The sequence below is a fragment of the Parambassis ranga genome, chromosome 16 (assembly GCF_900634625.1).
Source record: "Parambassis ranga chromosome 16, fParRan2.1, whole genome shotgun sequence".
Classification (NCBI taxonomy): domain Eukaryota; kingdom Metazoa; phylum Chordata; class Actinopteri; family Ambassidae; genus Parambassis; species Parambassis ranga.
Genome location: NC_041036.1, coordinates 10,542,967 through 10,567,400, shown reverse-complemented (window position 1 = coordinate 10,567,400; position 24,434 = coordinate 10,542,967). Strand labels below are relative to the sequence as shown.

The 24,434-nt window shown below is 39.7% G+C and overlaps 4 protein-coding genes across 7 annotated transcripts in view; 1 reads left to right on the top strand and 3 right to left on the bottom strand.

Annotated features, from left to right (window-relative positions):
- Positions 1-57: 57 nt before the first annotated feature.
- Positions 58-2,792, bottom strand: igflr1 (IGF-like family receptor 1). 2 transcript variants are annotated; one of them, XM_028424853.1, is made up of 8 exons: positions 2,635-2,792; positions 2,344-2,536; positions 1,839-1,866; positions 1,719-1,769; positions 1,423-1,495; positions 1,267-1,347; positions 1,006-1,089; positions 58-885 (listed from the first exon to the last, which is right to left on the bottom strand). In XM_028424853.1, the coding sequence occupies exons 1-8, from the start codon at positions 2,723-2,725 to the stop codon at positions 557-559; spliced, it is 930 nt and encodes a 309-aa protein (XP_028280654.1). In that variant the 5' UTR covers positions 2,726-2,792; the 3' UTR covers positions 58-556. The 2 variants fall into 2 exon arrangements, with proteins under 2 accessions (XP_028280654.1, XP_028280655.1); XM_028424854.1 differs by lacking the exon at positions 1,719-1,769.
- Positions 2,793-3,741: 949 nt separating this feature from the next.
- kcnj20 (potassium inwardly rectifying channel subfamily J member 20) lies at positions 3,742-8,445 on the top strand. 2 transcript variants are annotated; one of them, XM_028424849.1, is made up of 3 exons: positions 3,742-3,915; positions 4,815-6,039; positions 7,856-8,445. In XM_028424849.1, exons 1-3 carry the CDS (start codon positions 3,781-3,783, stop codon positions 8,218-8,220), a joined length of 1,725 nt encoding a protein of 574 aa, XP_028280650.1. In that variant the 5' UTR covers positions 3,742-3,780; the 3' UTR covers positions 8,221-8,445. The 2 variants fall into 2 exon arrangements, with proteins under 2 accessions (XP_028280650.1, XP_028280651.1); XM_028424850.1 differs by lacking the exon at positions 3,742-3,915 and having other exon boundaries at positions 4,893-5,011; positions 5,110-6,039.
- On the bottom strand, positions 8,425-17,102 carry zbtb32 (zinc finger and BTB domain containing 32). The gene is made up of 5 exons (XM_028424851.1): positions 17,025-17,102; positions 13,632-14,637; positions 12,736-12,845; positions 11,271-11,432; positions 8,425-9,939 (listed from the first exon to the last, which is right to left on the bottom strand). Exons 2-5 carry the CDS (start codon positions 14,603-14,605, stop codon positions 9,710-9,712), a joined length of 1,476 nt encoding a protein of 491 aa, XP_028280652.1. The 5' UTR covers positions 14,606-14,637; positions 17,025-17,102; the 3' UTR covers positions 8,425-9,709.
- Positions 17,103-21,283: 4,181 nt separating this feature from the next.
- aplp1 (amyloid beta (A4) precursor-like protein 1) overlaps positions 21,284-24,434 on the bottom strand; it is a 28,092-nt gene continuing 24,941 nt past the window's right edge. The window contains exon 17 of one of the 2 annotated variants that reach the window (XM_028424847.1): positions 21,284-24,132. In XM_028424847.1, the coding sequence (XP_028280648.1) occupies positions 24,031-24,132 (102 nt within the window). In that variant the 3' untranslated portion in view covers positions 21,284-24,030. The remainder of the gene's footprint in view (positions 24,133-24,434) is intronic. The other variant, XM_028424848.1, reaches the window with a different exon arrangement.

Below are 24,434 nucleotides of genomic sequence, written 5' to 3'. Positions count from 1 at the left end.
TCAATTTTATTTATTGTAAAAGGTGAGGGTATAAAAAAAAGATTATACTCTATAAAATGTTTTAAAAAATCATTTAAAGGTTGTACAAAATAACACAAACCTCAAGACATTTCAGACAAACTCATTAAAACCTACACAAACAGATGATCAGTGTGCAGGACTCTGCACAGAAGAGGAGCCACCTCATAATCATCACAAAAAAAATCATTATTAATACTGTATTATTATAAAATGTCTTAATATTGTTCAAGATAAATATGCTGTCTGGTGACAAAGGACAAACTGTTTAACAGCTGCTCACACAAACATCCTTGCAGGTAACTCTTGCCAATACTTCAAACTGCTTTTACAACAATGGAAACCAGCAAGCGACCTAAAGCAGCATGTGCTTTTTCAGCTGTTTGAACAGATGTTCCATCAAATCGACAGAAAAACATGCTCTTGTTTTTCTTGTGTCGCTGTATTTTCAGAGCTAATACTGAAATGTCCTTCATTTTATGTTTTTAAAGGAAGCCACCTTTTTCCACTGTATACTGGAATCTGCTGACAGATGGGGTTAATACAAATCTCCTTCATTCAGCCTGAGTCTGGCAAGAGCAGCGATGGCATCATTGCGCTCTATCTGTCTGAGCAGCTTAGCCAAGTTTCCTACAGTCCAGTCTGGGTGCCTGCAGGAGACCCCTTCCAGTACAGCTTTCAGGGGGCTCTTACTCTCCTTCATAGAGTAGGTGTAATTAATCCAGGTGGAGGTGAAGTAGCAGAGGGAAGCCAGGTGTTTTGTGTTCTTTATTCCGTTTGTCTCTGGATCCAGTAAAATCACTAACTCTTCCAAAACATCCAGGTTGTCGAGCACTTTCTGTAAAGGCGCCGACAGGACGTTAGGACCTAAGAAAGATATGCTACATTAAAAACTGACAGCAGGAAAACATCCAAAAGCAGAAAAAAAAATAAATGTCACGATGACATGACACAGGATAGCAACATGCTGAAGTCACTCCCACTCACTCAGGATATCCTCCAGCTCTGGGTTATTTTCTGTGGTGGTGAGGGAGGAGAAACTGGGATTCATGTACTGCCCTCTGAGGTGGGCTGTGTTTTAAATCAGAAGAGATATATCATTACACCCAAAATTAAAATCTATGTTCCCTACTATAAAATGACATGCTTGGGTAGAAATGAAGGCAGTGGCTCTCCTGCCACTTCCTGCTCTCTATATTAGTGATGACAATGACATGTGGTATAATTCTGCAGTTTCACTTCACCAACCTTTTTTCCATTTCACCTTCATGATGTAAGCTGATAAGGCCATCAAGATAATGGAAAACAGGATGCCTAATGGTACTGCCCCTGCAAAAACAGAAACAAGTCAAGTTAGATGTAATGAGGGTGAGCGTGTCACCTTCAGGTGCATGTTTGACTTACATGCAACATTTCCCAGCCTGTTTGTGGGCACAGTGACTAATGTGCTTGTCTCAGCCTGATATGGAGGCTCAGTCTAAGTGGAAAAATAAACAGAAAAATTTTTTATAAACTGACTCAAAACATGAAATAGTTTTACAGCTCGTTCTGTTCCCCTATATATTTATAAAATATGAACAAGATGAGACAAAACAAGTAAAACCATTTCAAATGCAAACACTCGATAAGTTCTTATAGTTATTAGATCATATTTATTATTAGATAATTATTATTATGAGATTTGCCCTTTAAACATTTACCGTTGTTGCAAAGCTGGAGGGCGTTGAGACATTCTGAGAAGTTGTTGTTTCCTCATAAAGACAGATTTAAGTTGAGATAATGTAAGCCCATGTAAAATGTATTCAAATAATCATACTCACTGTGACGGGAAGTGTGGTGGTTGGGCTTCTGCGGGTAAAGGGTAACATGTGGGCTTTTACTTAAAAATGCGTAGAAAGGGATCATACGGTGGCAAACAATAAAGATTCTGAAAAGACTCTGAAATGATCACTGAACAGTCACAGTTTATTACAAGCAGCTGCATGGGGAGAAGCACACGGACAGGTCTCAGTGGTTCTCCACCGAGCAGGAGGCGGTTACATCTTTTACATCTTAAAATATAAAATGAGTGTGATGCAGATGCTTCTTCTCTATCTATCACATGCACGTGTAGTCAGATTAGAGGCTAACAAGGAGGTATACAAGGACAAACGATATCATTCAGTATTTTTCCACCACAACGGCACACTAACATTACGTATTGCATTGAAACCAACAGACAATACACACACACACACACACACACATCTTAATAAATAAACTCCCACAGTGGCCCTGATGGCTGATGTGTTCTGACTCTGTGCGCACCATTCAGTCATGTCTTACCTCGGCTCGTAGCACAGCGTGTCGGTCGTTGTGTTGCAGTGTCTCACGGTGTCATGGCCAGGAGGACATGAGCTGCAGGGTTTACAGTGCGCGCTGCTGCCGTCATTAAAAGTGCCGTTTGCGCACGGTTCGAAGGGGACATCGTGTCGCGATCCATCATCATCGTAGCCACAGTTTAGGGTGACTGAATGTCCTGTAATAATATAATATAATATAATATAATATAATATAATATAATATAATATAATATAATATAATATAATATAATATAATATAATATAGATCACATACCTGCCTTTTTTTGGCAATCAACACAGCGTCGACTGGCCCTATCCCAGTAGGTAGTTCGATTGCGGCACCTCGTAGAGTATCCCATCATCATCTGCTCAAGAGACACAACCTTCAGCACTTACCATCGTTTAGCTTTAGCACCACCCTTTCCCTCTCACACACACACACACACACACTCAGTTTCCTGCATGACTTGACAGCAATGAGTTTTTTTTGGGTCTTGATTTTTTTATGGTTTACCCACAAGCCTCCAACTAACAGACGAACTCTAGAGAAGACTGACGCCAGGCGTCTGCAGTCTGGACTTGTAGAGTTTTCTTGAAGACGTTTCACTGCTCATCCAACTGCTTCATCAGTTCTAACTGTTTGGTGGGGACACATGGTTTACATGTGGTGGAGTACCTCAGTGTGTGGCTTCAATCTTCTCTATGAATTATGACCTGGATGACAGAGAATCAACACAACAGGCTAACTCATACGGACTGTGGGAAAGGTGATGAAGAATCAAGACTTTGTGCAGTAACAGATCAACAATCCACCAAAAACAAACAAACAAACAAACAAAATGAAAAGTCAAAATGTTTCTTCCCAGAAACATCTGTCAGTGTGAATTGATGGAACATACGACACAATAATCAAGTAAATTATGAAAACAAAGGGCATCATAAGTAAACAAATCACCATGTTAAAACATTACTGTTTTTGTTTGTTTGCTTTTAATATTGAGTATTAAATTATGTTTGATTCCACTGTGGTTAAGTTAATAGCATTAAACACCTTAGCACTGTCCTCTTTAAGAACTGAAGCAGGAGTACTGCTGAGGCAGCAGGATGATGCTAAGCTTAGCTCCAGCTGGAAGGATAACTCATAAAGCTTTTGCATGAGCAGCTGAGTGTTGCGTTAAGACTAAAGCGTTGCTTTATAAGGAAATATTCAGGGCCCTGTGTGTGGGATGGAATGACTTCATTTCAGGTTGGTTGACATCAGCCCTAGTTTTCCTAAACTTCTGCAGAAGTGAGATTTGTTTTTTTTTTCTGCCCACTGGTCTGATCTATCAAGGTGTGACTGTCTTCTCTTAGTCATTAGATCTTCCTGTTCTTTAGCTTGAAGACCAAGACCAAGTCCAAGACTTGCTCTGGGACAACAATGGAACCATCAGGGACCAGCCAAGATGGGACAAGAGGACAGCGAACTTCTATGTCCAGTCAGCCAAAATCTGTCATGGTTGTCCATTCCACATCTTCAGGGGGGACAATTCAGTGTGACAGCTACTTAATAAATGTAAGACAGTGTGATGCAATTTCTAAAGATTAACTATTTAAATATTTATACAATGTTAAACATACCTGAACAACCCTGAACTTGCACAGTCTCACCATATGGTTTATGCTCTGGAAGTTCTAACCATATTATTACAGTCTTCTTCAGCAGAGTTTGCATTCTATAGTGAGGTCAGCCAGGCTTCTTTTAAAATGCACATTTCTGGCCTCGCAGTTTAGTCTGCCAGAGTAATGTTAGATATCCACATTTGGACAAAGGCACCCAAAGTAGGCACAGAACTCAGGGCAGGGAGAGGGCAGAGTCTAAATAAAAGGACTCTCTTAGACATTCTAACAACAGTATAGGGATGAAAGTAAATACGTTAACACAGAAGTAACCATTTAACACCACCCCCAACACACTCTCACATACATGGCTGTGTGAGGACATTCATTAATATAATGCATCCCCTATCCCTTTACCCTAACCTTAGCAATAATTCTAACAACACATTTTAATTATATAGAGGGTTTTAAAGACAATGGCAGAGAAGTGATCAAAACACTTTAGAGAGTAAAAATGAAAAAAACTACAAACAACTTTAACCACCACAACTAGCCCCAAACCTAAATCTAACTCTGACCTTCATCCTGTAAAACCAAGTCCCCAAACAGTCTGAAACAAGTCTGACCCCCCAAATGAAAGGGTCTAAAAAAGTAAGGATTTTAATACTGTAACACAAACTGACTCTCACAAAGATAGCTGTACAGGAACACACACACACAGTTTGTTTTGACTAATGAAGTCTTGTTATATAATCCATTATGTAAGAAAGTGTGGAAAGCAACACTGCTTTGATACTCCCTGTACATGCACTCAATAACCTTGGTGGGTTAAATAAACCATGTTTTCTGTTGCAGACAGACAAAGACACTCCTCTTCCTCTCCCAGACATCATGCCAGGAACTTTCCCTGAACTTGGAAGTGCTAAGCGACGCCACAAAAGCACAACAGATATTCCCTATCGTGGCTGCCTGTTGCCACTAGCTGGGCTCACAGAATCAGAGCAGGCCTACTTGCGGCGCTGTTCACTCAGAGAGACCAACAGTGTTTCAAGGTACCCTCACCATGCTCTCAGTGTACCCAACATGGGATGCACCAGCTCCCTTCATGTTACCAACAACAGTCCTTATCACAGTGCTCCTCTCTCACCAGCACGCAGCAACATTTCCAGCCCTGCCAGAGAGATGGAGAAACTTGCCAAGGCCAAGAGTAAACTCCTGGAGAGTTACAGCACCCAAACCCCAACCCTTTCCCCGGAAACCAGACAGCAGCTACGCTACGTCTCTAAAGATGGCAAATGTCGTGTCAACCTCACTCATATTTCTGAAAGAGGGCGCTTCCTGTCTGATATCTTTACATCTTTCGTGGACCTTCAGTACCGCTGGTTTCTATTTGTTTTCATGATGTGCTACATCACCACCTGGTTCTTGTTCGCATTACTTTACTTTCTTAATGCTCAGTATCGAGGTGACCTCAGACAAGAGCAACCTCTTGGAAGTCCTAATGAGCAGCCTATAAAAGAAAGGCCCTGCTATTTAGGTGTCGATGACTTCATCTCAGCCCTGCTCTTCTCGGTGGAGACACAGCGTACCATTGGTTATGGCTCTCGCACTGTTTCTCCCAGCTGTCATGAGGCTGTGCTGTTGGTCATGATGCAGTGCATTGTTGGGTCCATGATAGATGCGCTCATGGTGGGCTGCATGTTTGTAAAAATATCCCGACCGAAGAAACGAGCAGAGACACTTCTTTTCAGTCGCACTTGTGTTGTTGCAAATCGTGACGACCAGATGTGTTTGATGTTCCGTATTGGAGACCTTAGAGAGAGCCACATGGTGGATGCAAAGGTCCGTGCAAAGTTAATCAAGTCCCGGCAGACAGCTGAGGGGGAATTCTTGCCGCTCGAACAGACGGAAATTGACCTTGGCTACGAAACAGGATCAGACCGACTTTTTCTAGTGGAGCCTCAAGTCATTCAGCATAACATTGACTCCAGCAGTCCACTGTGGGAGCTGGGCCCAGAGCAACTCAGAAGACAGCAGTTTGAGATCATTGTAATCCTGGAAGGAATTGTTGAAGCCACAGGTGAGTATCAAGAACAGTCAACATTTTATGAGCTTCTTGTCTTTTTGCAGTCTTGGAAAAAAAAAACAATTTATCCTGATTACAAACATCGTATTCCAATAAAAAATATACTGTTCTTTTATAGCCAGTTTATGTGCAGCACATGTTAGCAATTAAGGAATGAATTCCTTGTTTCACATCCATGGAAATCGTCTGTGTGTTCTTACCTACATCAGCACCGAAAAAGGTTAAGACTCTCACAAGTATTTCCCTCCCTGGCTAGTCATTAGCGATAGAGATCGCCTCTTAAAAATCAGATGTGTACAAACCACTCTCAGGTTTAGATACAATAAAACATGTGTAGGAGAAGATGTGGAGCAGACACATATACAAGCAGAAAAGTTTAACAATCTACCAAAAACAAAACCAAAAACAGTTTAATTTATGGTGATATTTGTGTGGTGAGCTGATATATGGTTAAGAAGTCTTCAGCAATGTGTAAACGATGTGTCATAAAGTCATAAGTCTTGACTCAGTAACACATGTTTTATATCTCACTGAGTTGTTGTGGGACAATGTTGTTAGACTTCTACAGTGGGAAGAAGTTTCTTTATTTCTGTATAAATACACCACAAAACATGAGCAGATTGTCCTTGAACTTAATAAAACAGAACTTCTATACTTGGTCTTTTGTCTTTTAGGGGGAAATGATCTAGTAATCTGTAGGAAAAATGATTCATTATCACAGTCTTGTGGTGCCTTTTCTTAAAACCAAATCACTTACATTTGAGACTGTCAGACTACAGGTACATTGAAAAGCAGCACTAAACTGAGTTGCGAATCACCTCATTTATTCGCAGTCAGACACATGAAACCTGCAGCTTCTGGATAGACTGAATTTCCATGTGAAATTATTTACTATTCCAAATAGTTTCCAGTGATGCTGGCATGAATCCTTAGGTAGCTAGCACATGGGAATGTGTTTGATCACTCAGTGGTCAGTCAGATGAACTCCAGGAAATGAGTCACAGAAAACAACTTTTTCTGTTTATCTTCCTTCTGGTTTTATCCTGCATGGCTGTAAACACAGTTGACACAGTTTAACCCTCGATGTGGCTAAAGCTATAACAGCAACTTATGCTGAAAAATTCCGTGTAAAAGGATGACTAAGGTTTTAGAAAAGAGATGAGTAATGATGAAAACCCTTGACGTGCAGGAAAAAGGCTGCTTGTTGACCTGCATGGTTCATTGACCTGTGTCACAGCATGTGGACAAGCAGATCTTGACCATCCCACAAACAGTGCACTGAGATAAGTCAGGAATGCTGTGCAGCACTGTTAGATTAGATCTAAATCACCCTTATGACATCATCAGCTTATCAGTAATTAATGCTTTTGCTTTTTTTATGTTTCCTCCTTTTATTGTTTTGTTCTGTTGTCCACTGCAATAGCCAAATTAAGCCTGTTGAAATCTACTATTATTTGACAATACACAATACACTTTATAAACATCTGACCTCTGAACTAAAGTAGATTATAAGTTGATAGACCGCTTTCTTTTAACTAATAATGATATTATTGTTCCTTTCATACACTCCTTTTCTTTTCTATTCAGATCCATATCATTCTGTTGTAGGTTTTAACAATCTTATGGCTGCATGTAATAGATTTAATTTATATATTTTCTGTTGCATATTGATGTCTTGTCATTGAACCCTTGTTTTGCTCTTGATTGTGCAGAAGTGTGCAGATATAGTGACATCATGTGGTAGATGAAATGTACTTCAGTTTTTAAACAGTGATGAAAACTTCTTCTTTCTCTCTCATTTAAAACCCAGGAATGATGTGCCAAGCAAAAACATCATATATCGAAACAGAGATTGAGTGGGGCGCTCGCTTCGAACCCTGCATGACACTGGAGAAGGGCTCATTCAGGGTGGACCTGCGTCGCTTTCACACCACCTACCAGGTGCCGCTTCCAAACTGCAGCGCCAGCCAGGCACACCTGTTAATGACTCTGACAGACTGTAATCTCCAAAGCCACATAGCCAGCGGTGTCTGGGATGCCTGTGCAGAGGGAGTAGCTGTAGAGGACAAAGACAAGCCCACAGCGTATGGAGGATTCACTATTGATAACATTCAGGAGGAGAGAGCGTCTGAAGAGAATGAAAGTGAAGAGAGAGCTGAAGACAGTGTACCATAACTCACTCTCGTATCTTGTCAAATGTTTTGAGCATTTGTTATCTTGCCACAAAATGTAAGTCAGACTTTCCAATGTGCAACACACATCCTGTTTAATGGCAACTCTCTCTTTCACTAACAGGTTTACCGCTCAATGTTCTAGTCTGGTTTTCAGATAGAGCTAGACAGAAGCCATAAAACATATCATTACATTACACTGCTTTTATTTCCCAATATGCAGGTTAGCCCCCACAGTCTGACTGTATTAAATACCCCATTAACAGGGAACAGTTGTTTGCAAGCTTGTCTGTGTAGTATATTCAGTGATCCATTAAAGACTCTAAACACAAGATGGGTTAAACAATCATTATATTATATAAGATGATGCTGAGTCTACTCTATTACAGGTTAATGGAAACAGAAGCACTGCACATGGTTTCACTGTAAACCTTTGAATTTATGTGCTATTACAGAGGTATGCCATGCTGCTAAATACCACTTACATTAAAAAAAACAATATTTAACATCCATTTAATGACAAAACAATACAAAAAAGAAAATATACTAATGAAGACATAATATTTAAAAGGAGACATGGCTGCAAATAACTGTTTTTGTGAGGCTGGAAGTAACCCTGTCTGTGCATGCTGATGAGTCTAAATGGCAGAAACAACTTACTAATAAAAACAAAAACAATCCTCAGCAGTGATCAGACCAAAGTTCATTACAATAGTCTGTTAAGAAATAATAGTTAATAACAGAAACAATTAAGCGAATTCTAAAACTTACAGCTATTTACTGGAATGATAACAAAGATACAACAGGGGCCCGGCCATGTGTGTGGGAGAACAGTATAGTATGACAACATTTGAATCCATCCAAGGCACTGTTAAATGAGAACTTTTATATTTCAGTTTACCTTATTGTGACCGCGGTATGTGTGATACGGGCGGACAATCAATACATCAAAACTTATAATGCATCACAATAAATATAGATTATTTTCCCAGTAAAAATTATGATCGAGCACTAAATAAAACCTCTACCTCATTTGTCCAGCTGCAAATGTGTTTGATCAGATGCTTCATCTTTGGAGTGCTACAGAAGTCGTCCTCATGAGGGCGCTATAAACTCAGATCTCGCTTGCCAAGCTTATAAAATAACAGTAATTGTGAAAGTCAGAGGGAAGATACCTGCGTCATTGGATCAGGATGAGCCTTTGATGTGGTTAATGCATGGTAAACACTTTCAGCACTTTTTCTGTTATTGGAAATTAGTGCCCTCTATTCTATATTTATGAAATACAGAAGAGTTTCAGAACAGAATTATTGCTACACTCATGATGACCCCAGTGTGTGCTTTTGTGTGTGTGTTGTTAATACTTCAAATGTTGGGAAAGGGGCCTTCTGGGTTATTTCCAAACATTATCAGGGACTTATTTTTCAGATACTTAACTGTGTTTATTGACAACACAGCATACAGGAGGCCCAGACTGAGTCTGTCTGTGAGGCTCAGATGTGGGAGATGTACAGGTACGTGCTGTTGATGCTCCAGTCGGGGGGAAAGTCCTGCACTGTGTGGCTCTTGACGTGCCTCTGCATGGCGACCAGGCTGCTGCAGAACTCCAGGCACACTGTGCACTGGTAGGGCGCTGCCCCGCCGTGGGTACGCAGGTGCTTTATCATGGCTGAGTAGTCCCGTGAGCGCTGACCACAGAGACGACACTCAAACGGTTTCTCGCCTTGAAGCAGAGAGCAGAGAGAGGATGAGGAGCACAGGAAGGAAGACAGCGGAGGGCAGAAAGAGGTGTGAGCTCATAAGAGAACTGTTCACCTTTTAAACATACTTATTGCCAAACATTTGTTCATTTTACATAGCCTATATATAACATTTTGTTACTGTTACTCAGTACCATACTGGAAAACCCCATCCTTTGAGGGGGTTATTCACCCAGTTTGTCTTAATTCACTATTGTTTAAGTGGGTGAAGCCGTCATAATCATCCAGATCTGCACATCTAACTGCATGCATAGGTCATCTTCACTGAGCCAGTTTACCCTCACAGTTAGTGTTAGAAAGCCCACACTGTGACTGTTATTATCTTGTTTACTGAACTGAGTTTCATTCAGTATTAATTTGTTTCATTGTAAGGTCATATGTCTGACGTTCCTGAACGCATCATAGCGGTCCTGACGCTAGTGAATGCATCACACCTATGTAGGGAAAACCTCCGTGTTTCTCCAGTGGAAGATTGTAATTTCCTTATCACCTTGTATCTCCCTGGTTTATTGCTGTTCATAGATGCCAGGAGGTAAGATGAATGATCTTTGTATGCCTATATTGTGTGTTGTTTAGTTATGCATTAGTTAATGCTATATTTTGTTAATGTTAATAAGCTAACTAATAGCTAACTAGCTAATACTCCGTGCCTCCTGTGATGGGATTTGTTTGCGTTTTATGATTTATGTGACATATTTGAGTGCTGAATATAATTATTTGCAATTTAGTTAGTTCAGTTAGTTTTCCTGGTTATTTTAGTATAGTTGTGTTTGTCTTTTTAAGTTTTGGACTTTGTTTTGGCTCATGTTTTGTTTGGACTTTGGTTAATTTTGTTAGTCTGCATTTGGGTCCTTCTTCCTTTTTGAACATCAAACATGAATAACTATGTGACACTGAAAATATATCACAGTGTCAGCATTGTATAAAACAAAGCTGCAGACATTTGAACTGCACTGCTTTGTCGGTATACTGTTGGACGTGATGTTTACCACTGAATGATCGATTTTCTGTCTTACACTAGTTTCACATCTGCAAGTTTCTGGAAGGCGTGTTTCATGGTTTTATTATGAATGGAAAAATGTAGCTGCCTGGAAGATGGTTAAGAATCAGTAAACAGTCTTGTTTTGGAAGATGTTCAGAGTAAGTAAAGCCTACATGTTTTGCAGTAAATGGTTAAAAAAATGTATGCTAGAACTTTCTTTTATATAAAAATATATATAAACTACATGTAGCTTTTTATGCGTCAGTATATTTAACTGTGACCCAAACAGTGAACAAAGTTGTGCGTCTTTACCAGTGTGAACACGGTGGTGCGTGTCTAGTTGGTGTTTCAGGCTGAACTTCTTGGGACAGTGTTGACACTGGTAGGGTTTCTCTCCTCTGTGGTCTCCTCTGCTTTCTGGTTCACGCAGTACCGTGTCTCTTCCACAGAACCGACACCCTGCACAGCTTTTAACTGTGAAAACAACGAGATGATGGAAAACAAAGTAAGGGCAGGGTGTGAACATTGCGGTGGACAGAGTGGCCTGGCTTTTCACAAAGAACAAAACATGCGGTGGTTTAATTCCTCCATTAGCAACAGTGGTGTCCAAGTAGAGACCAAAGATGTGAAGTTATTATTACGTATTCTTACACAAGAGCACGCTACAAGCCACCAGCATGACCCGTAAACATAAATGCATGTCAGAGCGACTTCTAATTTATGTAAGCTGAACAGCAGATGAATTGACGAATGTCTCGCTCCTTAAATTGTCTAATTATTTATAGAACACTTTGTTGCAGGTGCTTCAAAAATCTGTAACATTTCAAATATTTATTTGTATTTTAAACAAGTATTTTCGGTCAGCATCCTGTTGCATGACAATAGAGTCAGGCTGTTCTCGCATGCTTTCCTGTCACGGCATGCATGTCTCCTCAAAAAAATTACAAAGGTGTGACTTTGAGATAGGGTGGCTTGACTTGAGTCGGCTACAAACATGGGCCTCCTACAGGATGGGTTGGGGGCTGTATACTCCAGTAGGTGAAATTGAAAGAATAAACCACAACAAGTGAACACTTACCACTCTAAACACAACCTGAGACCTGCATGTTTTCTGTCCCATTAATCAATGCATTTCTACGTCTCTCTTAGAAATAACATTTAAAATCTTGTATTTTACAAAATTACTGTCGCACAAGCTCTGCATGTTAATGCATTGAGCACCTACATTCACACAGAGAGAGGAAAAAGAGCATTTTTGTTATGTAAATTGTGAGTAATTGCACAATAAAACACATTTTTAATCTCCTCAAGTATGGACATAATTTTCCATTGAGCTAATCAGATAAAACTGTATCAGCTTGATTGTACTCTCACATAAAGCACGTACACACGGGCAAGCTCTCATGCACACACGCAGACTGTTGTAGCTCGTTGCATTCATGGTAGAAGGATTAATAAGAATAAATCAATCTTTTTCTTGGCATAGTTCAAACCACTGTTGTGATGCAGTACATACTGTACTGCATGTATATAGCTGTATCTAGTAACCACACTACTGCTCCTGCTGCACCTTGCTTTCAAAACCACAACTCTCTTTATCACTTTCCATTGCGTAGCTATGTTGCTGGAGTCTGCCAGGGTTAAGGGTCATGACGAGAGCCGTTGCATCTTCTTAGAAAATTATAATTTCTTCACAGAAATATTTTTTAATATAGTGACGACGGTGTGTTTAATTAATGTGCTGCCATCATTAAAAGAAATATGCTCATATCCTTACCTAATTTTGTGGAGGCTGATTCCTGCAGCACTGGATCATCACAGAGACTTGTACTGCAGTGATGACAGTCTTTAACCCTTGCTGTGCTGGATTTAGGTACTTCAGGGTAACTGTAAAGCAATAGAAAATAACATTCTTTAACTTTTCATTTAACACCACTGGCACTGAAAAAAAATCAGTTTTCTTTTCAGTATAAAAAGTCAGTGTACATTATATGTTATCTTATATTACATCCTTTAAACACTCTTTCCTTCCTCTTTAATCCAAACCACAATATCTTTAGTGCATGTTTGTGGGTAAGAGTGCAATTAACTTTATACAATATATTATTTTGTCTACAGAGGCACACATGCTTTGAACATTTCGATGTTGTGGTGCAGACCTAAGAACTGAAAGTTTCTTTTAGTGGGTGGAAAAAAATCATGAATTGTGCAAAGAGGGGAGAAATTTAGGGGGCTCCCCTTTTTAATACTGTCTGGTTACTGTGTGGAACACTGTATGATGTGCCAAAATGAGGTAAATCACTAAAAATACTCAAGCACTGATACCATCAAGGACCGTGTTAACCTTACATACAGAAACCTTTTTATTTTAACATTTTTAATACAATTTATAACAATAGATATAGCTTTAGGTTAATAGGGAATATGATTTGTGTGCGTATCACAGCTTTGATGTGGAATCTAGGATAAACATGCCTTCAAACAACAGTCTTGGGAGTGGCAGGTAAGGGTTAACACATGAAACTGAAGTCGCTGGAAAGTGCAGAAGGTTTGATCACACGTACATATCTACCCAAACAGCAGTGAGTCAGTAAGGGAACATTTGAGCAAATTCTAAATGACTCTGTGAGAGGAAAAACAGGTTTCCACCTGCATGTCCGAGCTTTGACTTACCTCGGCTTAACAGCTTGCCTGGGTTTCTTTCTTTTTAACAGGCCTTGTCTGATTATGCTGCCCATCTGTGCAGAGCCACTGTACAGGTTGTGAGTAAAACGTGGGTGCAGACCTGAGAAGCCCATCACAGAGCTCTGCACTGGAGTTTGAAAATGTGGACCCAGCAGGGGGAACATGTGGGAGTTGGGGATGGATAGTGGGTAGGCTACAGAGGACTGGTTAGGAGATGGAAGAGAGTGAACTGCAAGTAAGTTTGAATAGTCCTCTGCTATCTGCCTAAGGGTGCTCACAGACTCCCACATGTTTCCAGGGAAGGTCCAGGGAGAAGAGAAAGAGGAACTGCTGGTGGCAGGCCTGGCAATAACACTATCTCTGTTAAACATGGGGGACAGCTTGGGCTTCTTTCTTGGTGAGGGTGGACTACTGTTGTTTTTAGGAGGATCAGAAAGGCTCTCTATGATAATGCTAGCTTTCTCTGCTCGAGGAGATGTCTCTCGGATATTTTCTTCATTAGCTAGACTGCCTTCTTGATCTCTCTTCTCTGCACTTTCCTTTTCTTCTTTGACATGTCTGATGTCTCCACTTTTGGCTTCTTCTCTGGCCCTGCAGTCCAGTGCGTCCAGCTGCTTTCGGCACTGCTCCTCCAGCGGCTGCATCTCCAGCAGCTGAGCCGCTCTTAGCAGCAAGTGCAGATCATCCACAGGCACCTCAAGAGCTTGTGTGTAGGTGAAGTCCAGGACTTGCTGGAAGGTGCGGGGTGAGAAAGACTCCAAAGTGCAGTGGATTGGGTTGTCTATGTCTCCTTGGGCAAGCTGCTGTGCTAAAGTTCTGCTGGCACATGCTAGCACTAACCGATGAGCCCTGAAAGTTTGAGTCTTTACTGAGATGATGGCATCACAGAGTGACCCAGAGCGACGGAACGCGTCTGCCTGCTGCAGGAAGTGGAAATACTGGGTGTTGATGATTCGGATCATTTCTGAGTTTCTCTGTAGAATTACTATGAGGTCTGAGAGGAGAAAACAAGAAAACATTACAATCCTTTCAGATAATGCCCACACTTAGTTTCAGATTTCATGTTTTTGGTTAGCATGTGACATTTGTAGAGATGCTAATGCTAAGGTGGAAAATCTCTTTCCTCAGCAGGGATTGGCCAGCGATTAACAGATGCGGTATAGTGTTGTTTCCATTCTTTCCATACAGCATATTGAGAGTTGAGGGGGCAGAAAGTACCCACGGTGAAATAATAACTAATAAATCAATGAAACATCGTTAGTTTAACAGTCTTTGTCTTGAAGACGAAGACACAACGCTTCATTTTATTAGAGCTTCACATGTGGAGGGCTGATCAGAGCTGTGCTGGCTGTTGTCATGTTTGAATGTCTGTGGAAATGCACTCTGCTATGTAACAGCTTTGATATTCGGAGCTCTCATACACACATACATACACAAAAGCCACAACCCGAGCAGTATATGAAACCATGACTAATGACTGTACATATGAGTAAACATGAGTAAACTTTGTAGATCAACAACAAGAGCATATTTAAACACAATAAACAGCAAAATGTCATGAGGGTGCAGGGGTGGAATATGTAAATATGTAATTGTGTTACAGAAATATTTGGAATTTTACAACTAAAACCGAGAATACATGGATGAAAACACTGTGGCTATATACTACCGGATGTCTGAGAAGTTATCATCGTCACAGTCTGAAGCCTAAAATGAACCTTTATGATCATACAGTGTGTGGTTGGTTTCTGAAGCGGAGGTCACAAGAACTGTGCGATTACAAAGGGCTTTTTTTAAGCTGCTGCTTTTTCTTTCTTTTTTTTTTTTTGCACAACTGCAAACTCTCCAAAGGATGAATGTAAATGGCAAGAAGATGTGAAACAAAACGGCATTTAGTTGCCTCATTACTACGTGCACCTGTTTCTACTGTCACAGAAGACGAACATCATATCGCATCGAAATGAGATTTTTAGCTGCATTTGAGTTCGTTTTGATTCATATTTTAATAATCCCTGGCATGAATGTGGTTGTATACTCAAGGTGCAGCATGTACAGTAGTGCTGAGAGTGAAAGTAACAGTAGAGGAGCTGCAGCGCAGCATTTGTTCGATTTACAGATTATAGTGATAATCTGTAAATCAGTGGTGATCACGACTTCACTCAATTCTATTTTTTCTTAAATGTTATGTTGAGTTAACAACTAATTACAAACCCTCAAATATGCATCAGACCAGAGAAGTGTCGTCTGTTTAATGCGGAGCAGGATCTTTGACATTGCATGAATAACGCAACACGCATCATGCATAACACATTTGTTAGTATTTATTTCACCTATAATAATAAGAATATTTTTTTCCTTTGACAATTTTAGTTTTATTTATTAATTTACTTTTGTATTGTTTATATATTTTTTGTGGTTATTTTATTTTTAATTACAAATCTACAATGTAAAAACAACCGCAATAATAATATTACGATTACAATAGGGCCTTCGCACCACTTAGTGTTCGGGCCCTAATTATAATAATTCTGTCGTGTATATATATATATATATATATATATATATATATATATATATATATATATATATATATATATAATAAAATGCATATATAATGCAATGGAAGGCATTGTAAAGGCTTTGTGAGAACAGTGTTTTAAGCAAGTGGATGCGTATGCTCTTTTGCAATACGCTCTGTAGTGAGTGATGTGAGGACATTATTATAAATAAGGACGTTGTGCTGAGCGCTTACAAGACAGAGACAAATTTTTTTGAGGGATTTGTATATGTGCAAAGTACATGATGGTATTCTCACATTTTGCATTTCTCTTTCTTTTCACATTAATGTGATGCACCCAAAGCTGTATTTTGAATTATCTGTTGAGGTAATGCATGTACATAGACTGCTGTGCGCCCGTGGAACTGCATTTTGCTTTGCTAACCTTATCTGAATCCTCTAACTTAAAAATGTATTTGATTGTGTAATAAAGTCACTTGTGCAATAATCACTTCTCCATGGTTGATACTCAAATCTACAAACATGCTTATCAGGTTGTGACACAGTTAACAGCTCCTTTCAGTCATGGCACAATCTCCATGCTTACAAAAGTGGAACATCATACATGCATATGTCAGATTTGCACATCCTTTCACAGGACAAGAAGTTAGAAGCCAACCCAGAGCTCAAATGTAAAACAGTGGAGTCACAGGAGAGATAGGCCTGCATAAAAGACTCTGCAGCTGTGACAGGTTGTGCTTACACCAGATCACAGAAAAAAAGACAAAGCTAAAAAAAAGACCAAAGACGTGCTAAAGTAAATCTGTGTGGTTTTTTTCTCGGAAACTTAAAAAGCAGCAGGGTGCATAAAGTGAGACACTTACCAGGTGTTTAGTGAATATTTTCCCTGGAGAGCGATGAGCTACCTTGCATCATGACTGTGAAAACACTTGTAAAGTGACATGTCTGTCAGGGCACAGGTTATGCTGTGGTGGTTTCCTCTTTTGACTTTACAGTCCCTCCTCTTCAAGTTGACTGTCTCTCATTGGTGCATTGATTACAGAGCTAAAAGGCTCACTGTTTGTGGTAAAACATGATGCCTTTCTTTTATGCAAACCATTTCTTTGTTAATCTAATACGATTTGTTGTCCCATATGAGCGGCATACAGAATATTGTTGTTATATATGAACCAACAAAAGTAACTATAACAGCTGTGCCTTTTTAGAGGTTTAGTGTGATTGAGAAAGAGGTAGAGAGAAAAAAAAATGAGGACAGTGGTTGGTGGATATTCACGTGTCTTTCTGATGCTGTGACCTGTACATGCTTAACATGATTTCCTTTTCTCCAGCATCACTTGCTGGTCACTACATTAATAGACTGTTCTGAGCTGAGATAAAAAAAGCCCACTTCAAAGACACTGATCTGTGACAGGAAATATGCAGACCAAAACCCACTGGTACTGATGTGCAGGTCTAGGCTTCAGTGAAACCTGCACCCTCGAAATAGAAATATATGCTCTGTTGGTGTGACAACCTGTAAAAATAGGCCAACTGTAGAGCGCTGGTCAGTTTATTAGGCCATGGCGGTTTGCGTACACTCAAACCAGCATGGCATACAATGGTATTGTGTTCTGGCTCATTGCAGAAGGCCTGCAGTCCTCTAAAAGTTCCACATGCATTGTTAACTCTAATGTTATTTTTCCTGACAAGTCTGAATAAAATAATTTCTTTAATGCTAACATTTTTCTGTAGTGAAAACATCGCAGTAGGGGTGAAGTAGTATTTATGTTTTTTATGTATGAATATAATGCATGCAAGATCTTCATGACACGACAGACTCCATCTCCACGTACGTACCCATGAAAATGACAGAGAGCTTGTTGTGCAGGCCTTGTAACATGTGTAACAATGTCAACATCATCTTTAGAGCTTTTTAGCCAACAGGACAATGTAAACACAAGACAAACGTCTGTGTGTGTGCAAAGAGAAACAAAATATAATCCTGCAAACTGAAACCAAAACTAGACACCAAACACAGATAGCCACATTATGCTCTCTGTAGTTGCTTCGTAACATCTGCCAGGATGGAAGCAGACTGCAAGCAGAGAGCAGGTGGCATGTAAACCTGTGTGACATCATATGGTTGTTTAGGGTGATGAGAAGCAGAAAGGTGCACAATAAAATGTTACTATTTATGGTTAAGATTAAGAGAGTAGCTTTTGCATTAATTGTTAGCGTTTATGTGAAGTGTGCATATAAATGTGGGTGTCATCAGCATAGATGTAAAAATGAATGACAAATATACCTACTGTGGGAAGCAAAGACAGAAACCTCAGAGTGAGATGATGGGCAGCTGTGCATCATGTATTTAATAACTACAGTCAAACTATGACACTGCATGTAAAAATGAACGCTGAAGCAGTGTGTGGATAGATGCAGTGAGAGAACAGATCTCTATAGTGATAACGCTTGCAAATGTTTGGAGGAGCATCATACAATGTTTTGCAAGAGAAATCGATCATAGGCTTTGAGATAATAATGTGGATTAGTTGCAGTTTCTCATGAATCATTTTAACCATTTCACGTCTTCACATTGACATAAATTCATTAAGAGTTCAGCCTCAACACAAACCATGCTGCTCTGTTATGCCTTGAATGCACCTTTGGTGGTGGCCTTCACTCTTCTCACTTTTTTGGTGATCATACATGTGTTAACCACAAGGTGATTTCCTTCTTAATGCTGCAATGATATGTTTTACATGTTGATGCAAGAAGACAGGAGCAAAGCAGAAGATTTACTCACCTGCTATGCATCAATTCTGTCATTCAAAATGTGATTGAAAAGTCAGTGGCCTAAGGCTAAAGTAGGTGAATATTGTCCAGCAGGTTGTCTCAGACATGCAACTTCCTGACAAAAGTAATTTCTCTATAAACCTGCACACCTGCATGTAGTGAGAGCAGTGTGCTCTACCATAGCCCTTTGATTTGTCAGCCATCCTCATACAGTACAATAAATGACTGTCCATGATAAGCCAATGCTTGCACGCATGTGTGGGTGTGTGAATGAGCACAAGCAGAGCTTGCATACATCACTTACTGCTCAAACCGCTGGACAGTCTGATCTCATCTATTCCTCTGAGACATATTAGCATTATACCAACACCTAAATGTCACCTTGTACTACATGGGAAGGAGTCACCCGGGGGCTGATGCACAGGGCTTCACCTACCAGTAATATCAAGACTGTCAGCCCCCCCCCCAACACCACACTCCCCAGCCATCCTCTCACTGTCAGTTTAACAATCACCATCAGCCCAGCTACAATGCTGACTCACTGAAGTGTCTAACTCTGTGGGGTATATGAGGAAAAAGGCTCTTCTATGCACATTACACATTACTGTTTCCTTCATCACCCAAAGGTCATGTGATGGTATGTGATCTGTACATGTATGCGGGGATATCTTTGATCAACCTACAAGGCTGTTTAATCTCTGCATACTAAGGGGTTTCATATTGTTGTTTTGCTGAATGAATCAAAGTGTTACTGAACTAAACAAAAAGCGCACTCAGACAGTGATGCGATTAAAGTCTGGGTTAATATGACTCGTCTTACATTACCACATGTGGCGGTATGTAAGCAGTTGACTTCAGAGGAACCACTACCAAGATGACTGATGCATGGTGGAGGCAATAAAACTGTCACTGTACAGCAACAGAGCGTTTTCACGGTAATCTGGGTAAACAGGGCTACCCGTCAGTGTTGTGGTTTGGAAGAAGTGAACCTGTGCAGAGGCTAGGGGCTGGGGCTTGACACTTCTTTGTAATTTGTGGGTGAAGGAAGTGGGGCCTACCCACGCTAGTGACAATCAGGTGAACTGTGTTGGGAAATGTGTCAACTGGTTGCTTTTACTGAGGGTCTCATGTTTATTGATGCTTATCAGAGTTCAAAAATGTTCAGGAATATGATTTGAAGCTTAAAGACACGAAAGGAAGTCACACAGTGCAACATATGAGGTTCAAAGAAAAATACTCATCAGCTGTTGGAGTAATTAGGGGTACGTTTCTGGTATCTTATATGGCACTTAATATGTAAATCTAAATTAAACTTTCATCCAAACATATTTCTTGTCTTCAGTGTGAAAGAGGTTTATTGAAGTGATATGATTGCATGTAACTCTTCTGACAGAGGAAGTGAGCTGCAATTTTGTCTTCACAGAAATGACACTGTGGCTTGGGAGTCACTGAAACTCTATACTGAAAACCTTATCTTAACCTTATCCTGAGATGTTTATCTCGTTGAAAGTTTTACTACTAAATGTATGTCATTACGTCAATGTTACACAGAAGGGGCAACATTTGAATTTTTCACGCAGTCAAGATGACTGATGTCAAAAAACACCACGTAGGCTTTCTTACGATAAAAATAGCTGGTCTTGGCATTTTGTGACAAAAAGTAGGTTACACTGTAGTACTGCAAATCATAATGCAGGCTTTGGAAAATATGGAGAAAATAAAGTTACAATTTTTACTTTTTAAAGTCTGCATTGCACTTTTGTGGTCAAACCTATTAGCAACTAGACCAGCCAGTTAATGAGATGTGTGATTTGTAATATACCATCAATCATTTTTAGCCTATAACATCTATCTAATTAAAGGTAACAGAAAAAACCTAACACAAGATACCTTATCCTCTATGCAGGGTTTGTTATTTGTATATACAGTATGGTTTATGCAGTATCATTTTATGCTGTGGGGAAAAACAGTTTTAATTAATTATTTGTCTCGTTTAAATGATGGTGTGGAAAATAAATGGTCAAGGAACTATTGATTTCCACAGGCTCCACAGTGTTATGTGCAATATTATTAGTAATAGTAATTCAAACTACTTAAAATGCGTCTGAGTAAAATTTCATGATGAACCATGTTCAGCACCATGAAACCCAGTAACATATACTTGTACTTTAGGTTTCTTTTTCCAAAGAACAACTGAAGAAAAGGCTATTTTCCAGTGTGGTAAGCAAAGTTTTCCCCATTTTGAATGTCGCTTCTTCATCATAGGGTTTAGTACAAATGACATCATCAAGTTTCCTGGTCCTATGAATGTGGTCAATTCTCAGGGAAGAACAAAATAATACAAACAATATTTTAATGGGTCATTCATTTTATTACACTATTAATTACCAGTTTGAATTTGTCAGACTGCTTGCAATACAGTTACACAGAAAACATTGTTTTTTTCTTTTTGCCAAATTAGATTATCTGTCTGTATTCATGGAGCATGTCTTTGGTTAAAGGTCTGAATGAAAATGAAGAACAGCTCTCTCAATAATACTATCAACATCCCTAGAATTATGCAATAAATCTGACAGACACAATAAATGTCTTAACATGTAGCAACCTGTACACAAATGGAGTAATTTGGTTCTACTTGTGCTTAGTGCCACCCCTTGTCAATTAGGCAGAGGCCATATATCTGTCTGTAATTCACATTTCTGAATGTTATAAACTTCCATCCATGTTTTCTCATACGTGTGAAAAGCATGACCCTCCACCGATTATTACATACAAATAAAAAATACAGAATAATTACATCCAAAACACAGCATTGTAAAAGGCAATAATGCAGCAATTAAAATCTCAATAACATTGTTTATATTTCATCGGGAAGTAAGGGGACAGACCAACAAAGAAGTCTAGGGTTCGACAGAGGACGTTAAGTACAAATGTGATTTGAGTAACTACAGTATACACCATTCTAAGTCTGCTAAATGCTGGTAGGAAACCTTCAGTGGTTTGGGAAACACAGGCAAGCTTATTCTCATCTATGGTTTCAGTAGTATCATTACAAGATCAACTGACTTAAACTGTGAACATACAACGTTTTCATTCACTAATGTAGCTGTACAAATTATACAAGGGCTATGACCTCACTCCACCTGTCATAACACGACCTGCTAACTAACCTGCTAACGGAAAGGAACTCAAAATGAATGCTGAATTCAAAACTCTCCTTGTTTAAAAAAAAAAAAAATCAAATATTCATCCAACAAATGCAGGTTTCTACACAAAACCAGAAATCAATAAAATAACCTGATTTTGGTTACCGATCGTCTCAACATCCCACAATGTGACCTTTTCTAAACTGAGATGGTCTGACAAAAATTAAGTGGCTAAAGGATCAAACTGACACACAATCAGCCAGAACAAAAAAGGGGCAATCCCTATTAATCTCTTTTTCAGTTACCTATACAGGGTACTATGATGATCATAAAGATGACAAACTACAATGAGTCATTCAGTGAAAAGCTTCTTATGAACTTAAATATAGCGTCTATAAGCATATTAGCACTGTGTAAAACTGGCAAAGACAAACAGTACTACTATTGTGCCAGAGTGCAGTCTGTGTTTTTGTTTTTTTTAGAAGTTACTACACACACTGACACGTCACATGACTAAAGCTGTGCCCTCTTTTTTTTTACACGCCATTGCTCTGTGCAAGTAGTATAACTGTTAAACTCCTCCTCGCTCTAATACACACACACACACCTGCCGAATGTGACGATGAGTAGTCTGCTACACAAAGTGATGAGAAGGCCATCAGGCATGTAGTCTGTTATAGACGTGTTCACTACTTCTACGTTTGACTATAGGGGGATGATGCATCACTGAAAAAAACATAAGATGGGATCTCAACGTCTACCTTAAATACATTCAGAAAGTAGTTGCTGTGTCGTTGTCTTGTGCTGGTTTTTACAACAGTCCGTTTTCAATCAGCCATGTTAGGAAAATGTTTCTCCTTCTCGTAACAGCACAATGCACTATTTTTTGTTTTTTTTAAATGCATTATTCCATAACATCAAATTAATCCTAGAAATGTCTACATCTAGAAGTATGTATTTCTTACGTTATTTACAGTATCCACTTTGAACAGTGACATTTCTCCACTTCTCATAAAGCAATGACAGGAACAACACAAATAAACACAGGAGCATCATACACCGAGTTATCATGCTTTCGTTAAAATAACGGACTTCTGATTATTCTGTTTTTACAAATAAAACAAACCCAGTGAAAGGTTTGGCCCGGTAATTAACAATAATATTGAGGGCAGATCTTCAGAAGTCAAAAACAGGGTGTTTTTTTCTGTACCAGCAGCACATAGATCTGTATCGATTGGTGCACACTTTTCAAATTATAGCCTAAATGTCCCAAACACTCACACCTCCTCATTCTCTACTAATCGCTAGACGTATCGTCCAGTGTTACAGTAGCTCACGGAGGTCAGTCTTTCTCAGTGATTAGTTGGTTAATGAAGTTTGATTTGATATTACTATGCTGTCACTCACTCATCTACACAGATATATTATATCTAACTGTGGTACAATCTGAACAAAGAGACTACTGCTGAAAATAAATACTATAAAGCATTATGCACAGTTCAAATTCAGGTTGCTGTAAGGAGAACAAGGTCAAGTCATGCCACTGGAGATGAGGTGAATGCTTTCAGGATTATGAAATGCTGTGGCAATCCTCAAAGGATCGTTACATTACAATAGGTGATGTAGGGGTTTGTTTGTTTTTTATTATTACTGTATCTCATTATTCACATTCTGGTAATGATGATAGGTTATTGTTGGTCATTTACACATGGGTTTGGGATGTACCCCGTACTTATACATTTGTAACACATCACAAATCCATCAAAGGGAGTGCAGCGGAGACACAACTGTAAGGAGAAAGAGTAGGAGAGGAAAAGGGGTTGGGGGAGTGGGGGTGAGGGTGGGGTTGGGGGAGTGGGGGTGAGGGTGGGGTTGGGGGAGTGGGGGTGAGGGTGGGGTTGGGGGTGACAAAACATGTTGTCAGGCATGACTTGCTGGCAGCCCCTCTACCTCAGTTCATCTGTTCAAAGAATTTGTAGGTGGGGTTCTCGTAGCCGTGGTTCTGCATTTTGCTGAGCTGTCGCTCTTCTGGCGTGAGCATGGGGTCGACCTGCTGCGAGACACACAGAGGCTGGAATTATAACACACTAAAAATGTGGACCACCACACAAACGACTAAACTATTCACAGAATATGATAAATATGAGTGACTGCGTGAGTAATGGTTGAGAAAGCAGGATGCCGTCTGTGATATATAGGGGTCGACCACAGCTTTGGTGCTTGGGAGACCCCCACAGAGTACTGCGAGATCTGTGTGTCCTTAACAAGTCTATAAGATGACGGTGAAAGGAAGTGGGTTTTAAAAAAGCAAGCATGCAGGACAGGAAGACTGTATGACAGGACATCACAGCTGCT

Coding starts and splice junctions, on each gene's coding strand:
- zbtb32 (XM_028424851.1), bottom strand. CDS start 14,605: ATGATCCGAATCATCAACACCCAGTATTTCCACTTCCTGCAGCAGGCA. Junction 12,846..13,631: donor AGGCAAGCTGTTAAGCCGAG/GTAAGTCAAAGC, acceptor ATTGCTTTACAG/TTACCCTGAAGTACCTAAAT. Junction 11,433..12,735: donor ATCAGCCTCCACAAAATTAG/GTAAGGATATGA, acceptor TTGTTTTCACAG/TTAAAAGCTGTGCAGGGTGT.
- igflr1 (XM_028424853.1), bottom strand. CDS start 2,725: ATGATGATGGGATACTCTACGAGGTGCCGCAATCGAACTACCTACTGG. Junction 2,537..2,634: donor TGATTGCCAAAAAAAGGCAG/GTATGTGATCTA, acceptor ATATTATTACAG/GACATTCAGTCACCCTAAAC. Junction 1,496..1,718: donor CCTCCAGCTTTGCAACAACG/GTAAATGTTTAA, acceptor TTTTCCACTTAG/ACTGAGCCTCCATATCAGGC.
- kcnj20 (XM_028424849.1), top strand. CDS start 3,781: ATGGAACCATCAGGGACCAGCCAAGATGGGACAAGAGGACAGCGAACT. Junction 3,916..4,814: donor GTGACAGCTACTTAATAAAT/GTAAGACAGTGT, acceptor TTTCTGTTGCAG/ACAGACAAAGACACTCCTCT. Junction 6,040..7,855: donor AGGAATTGTTGAAGCCACAG/GTGAGTATCAAG, acceptor TTTAAAACCCAG/GAATGATGTGCCAAGCAAAA.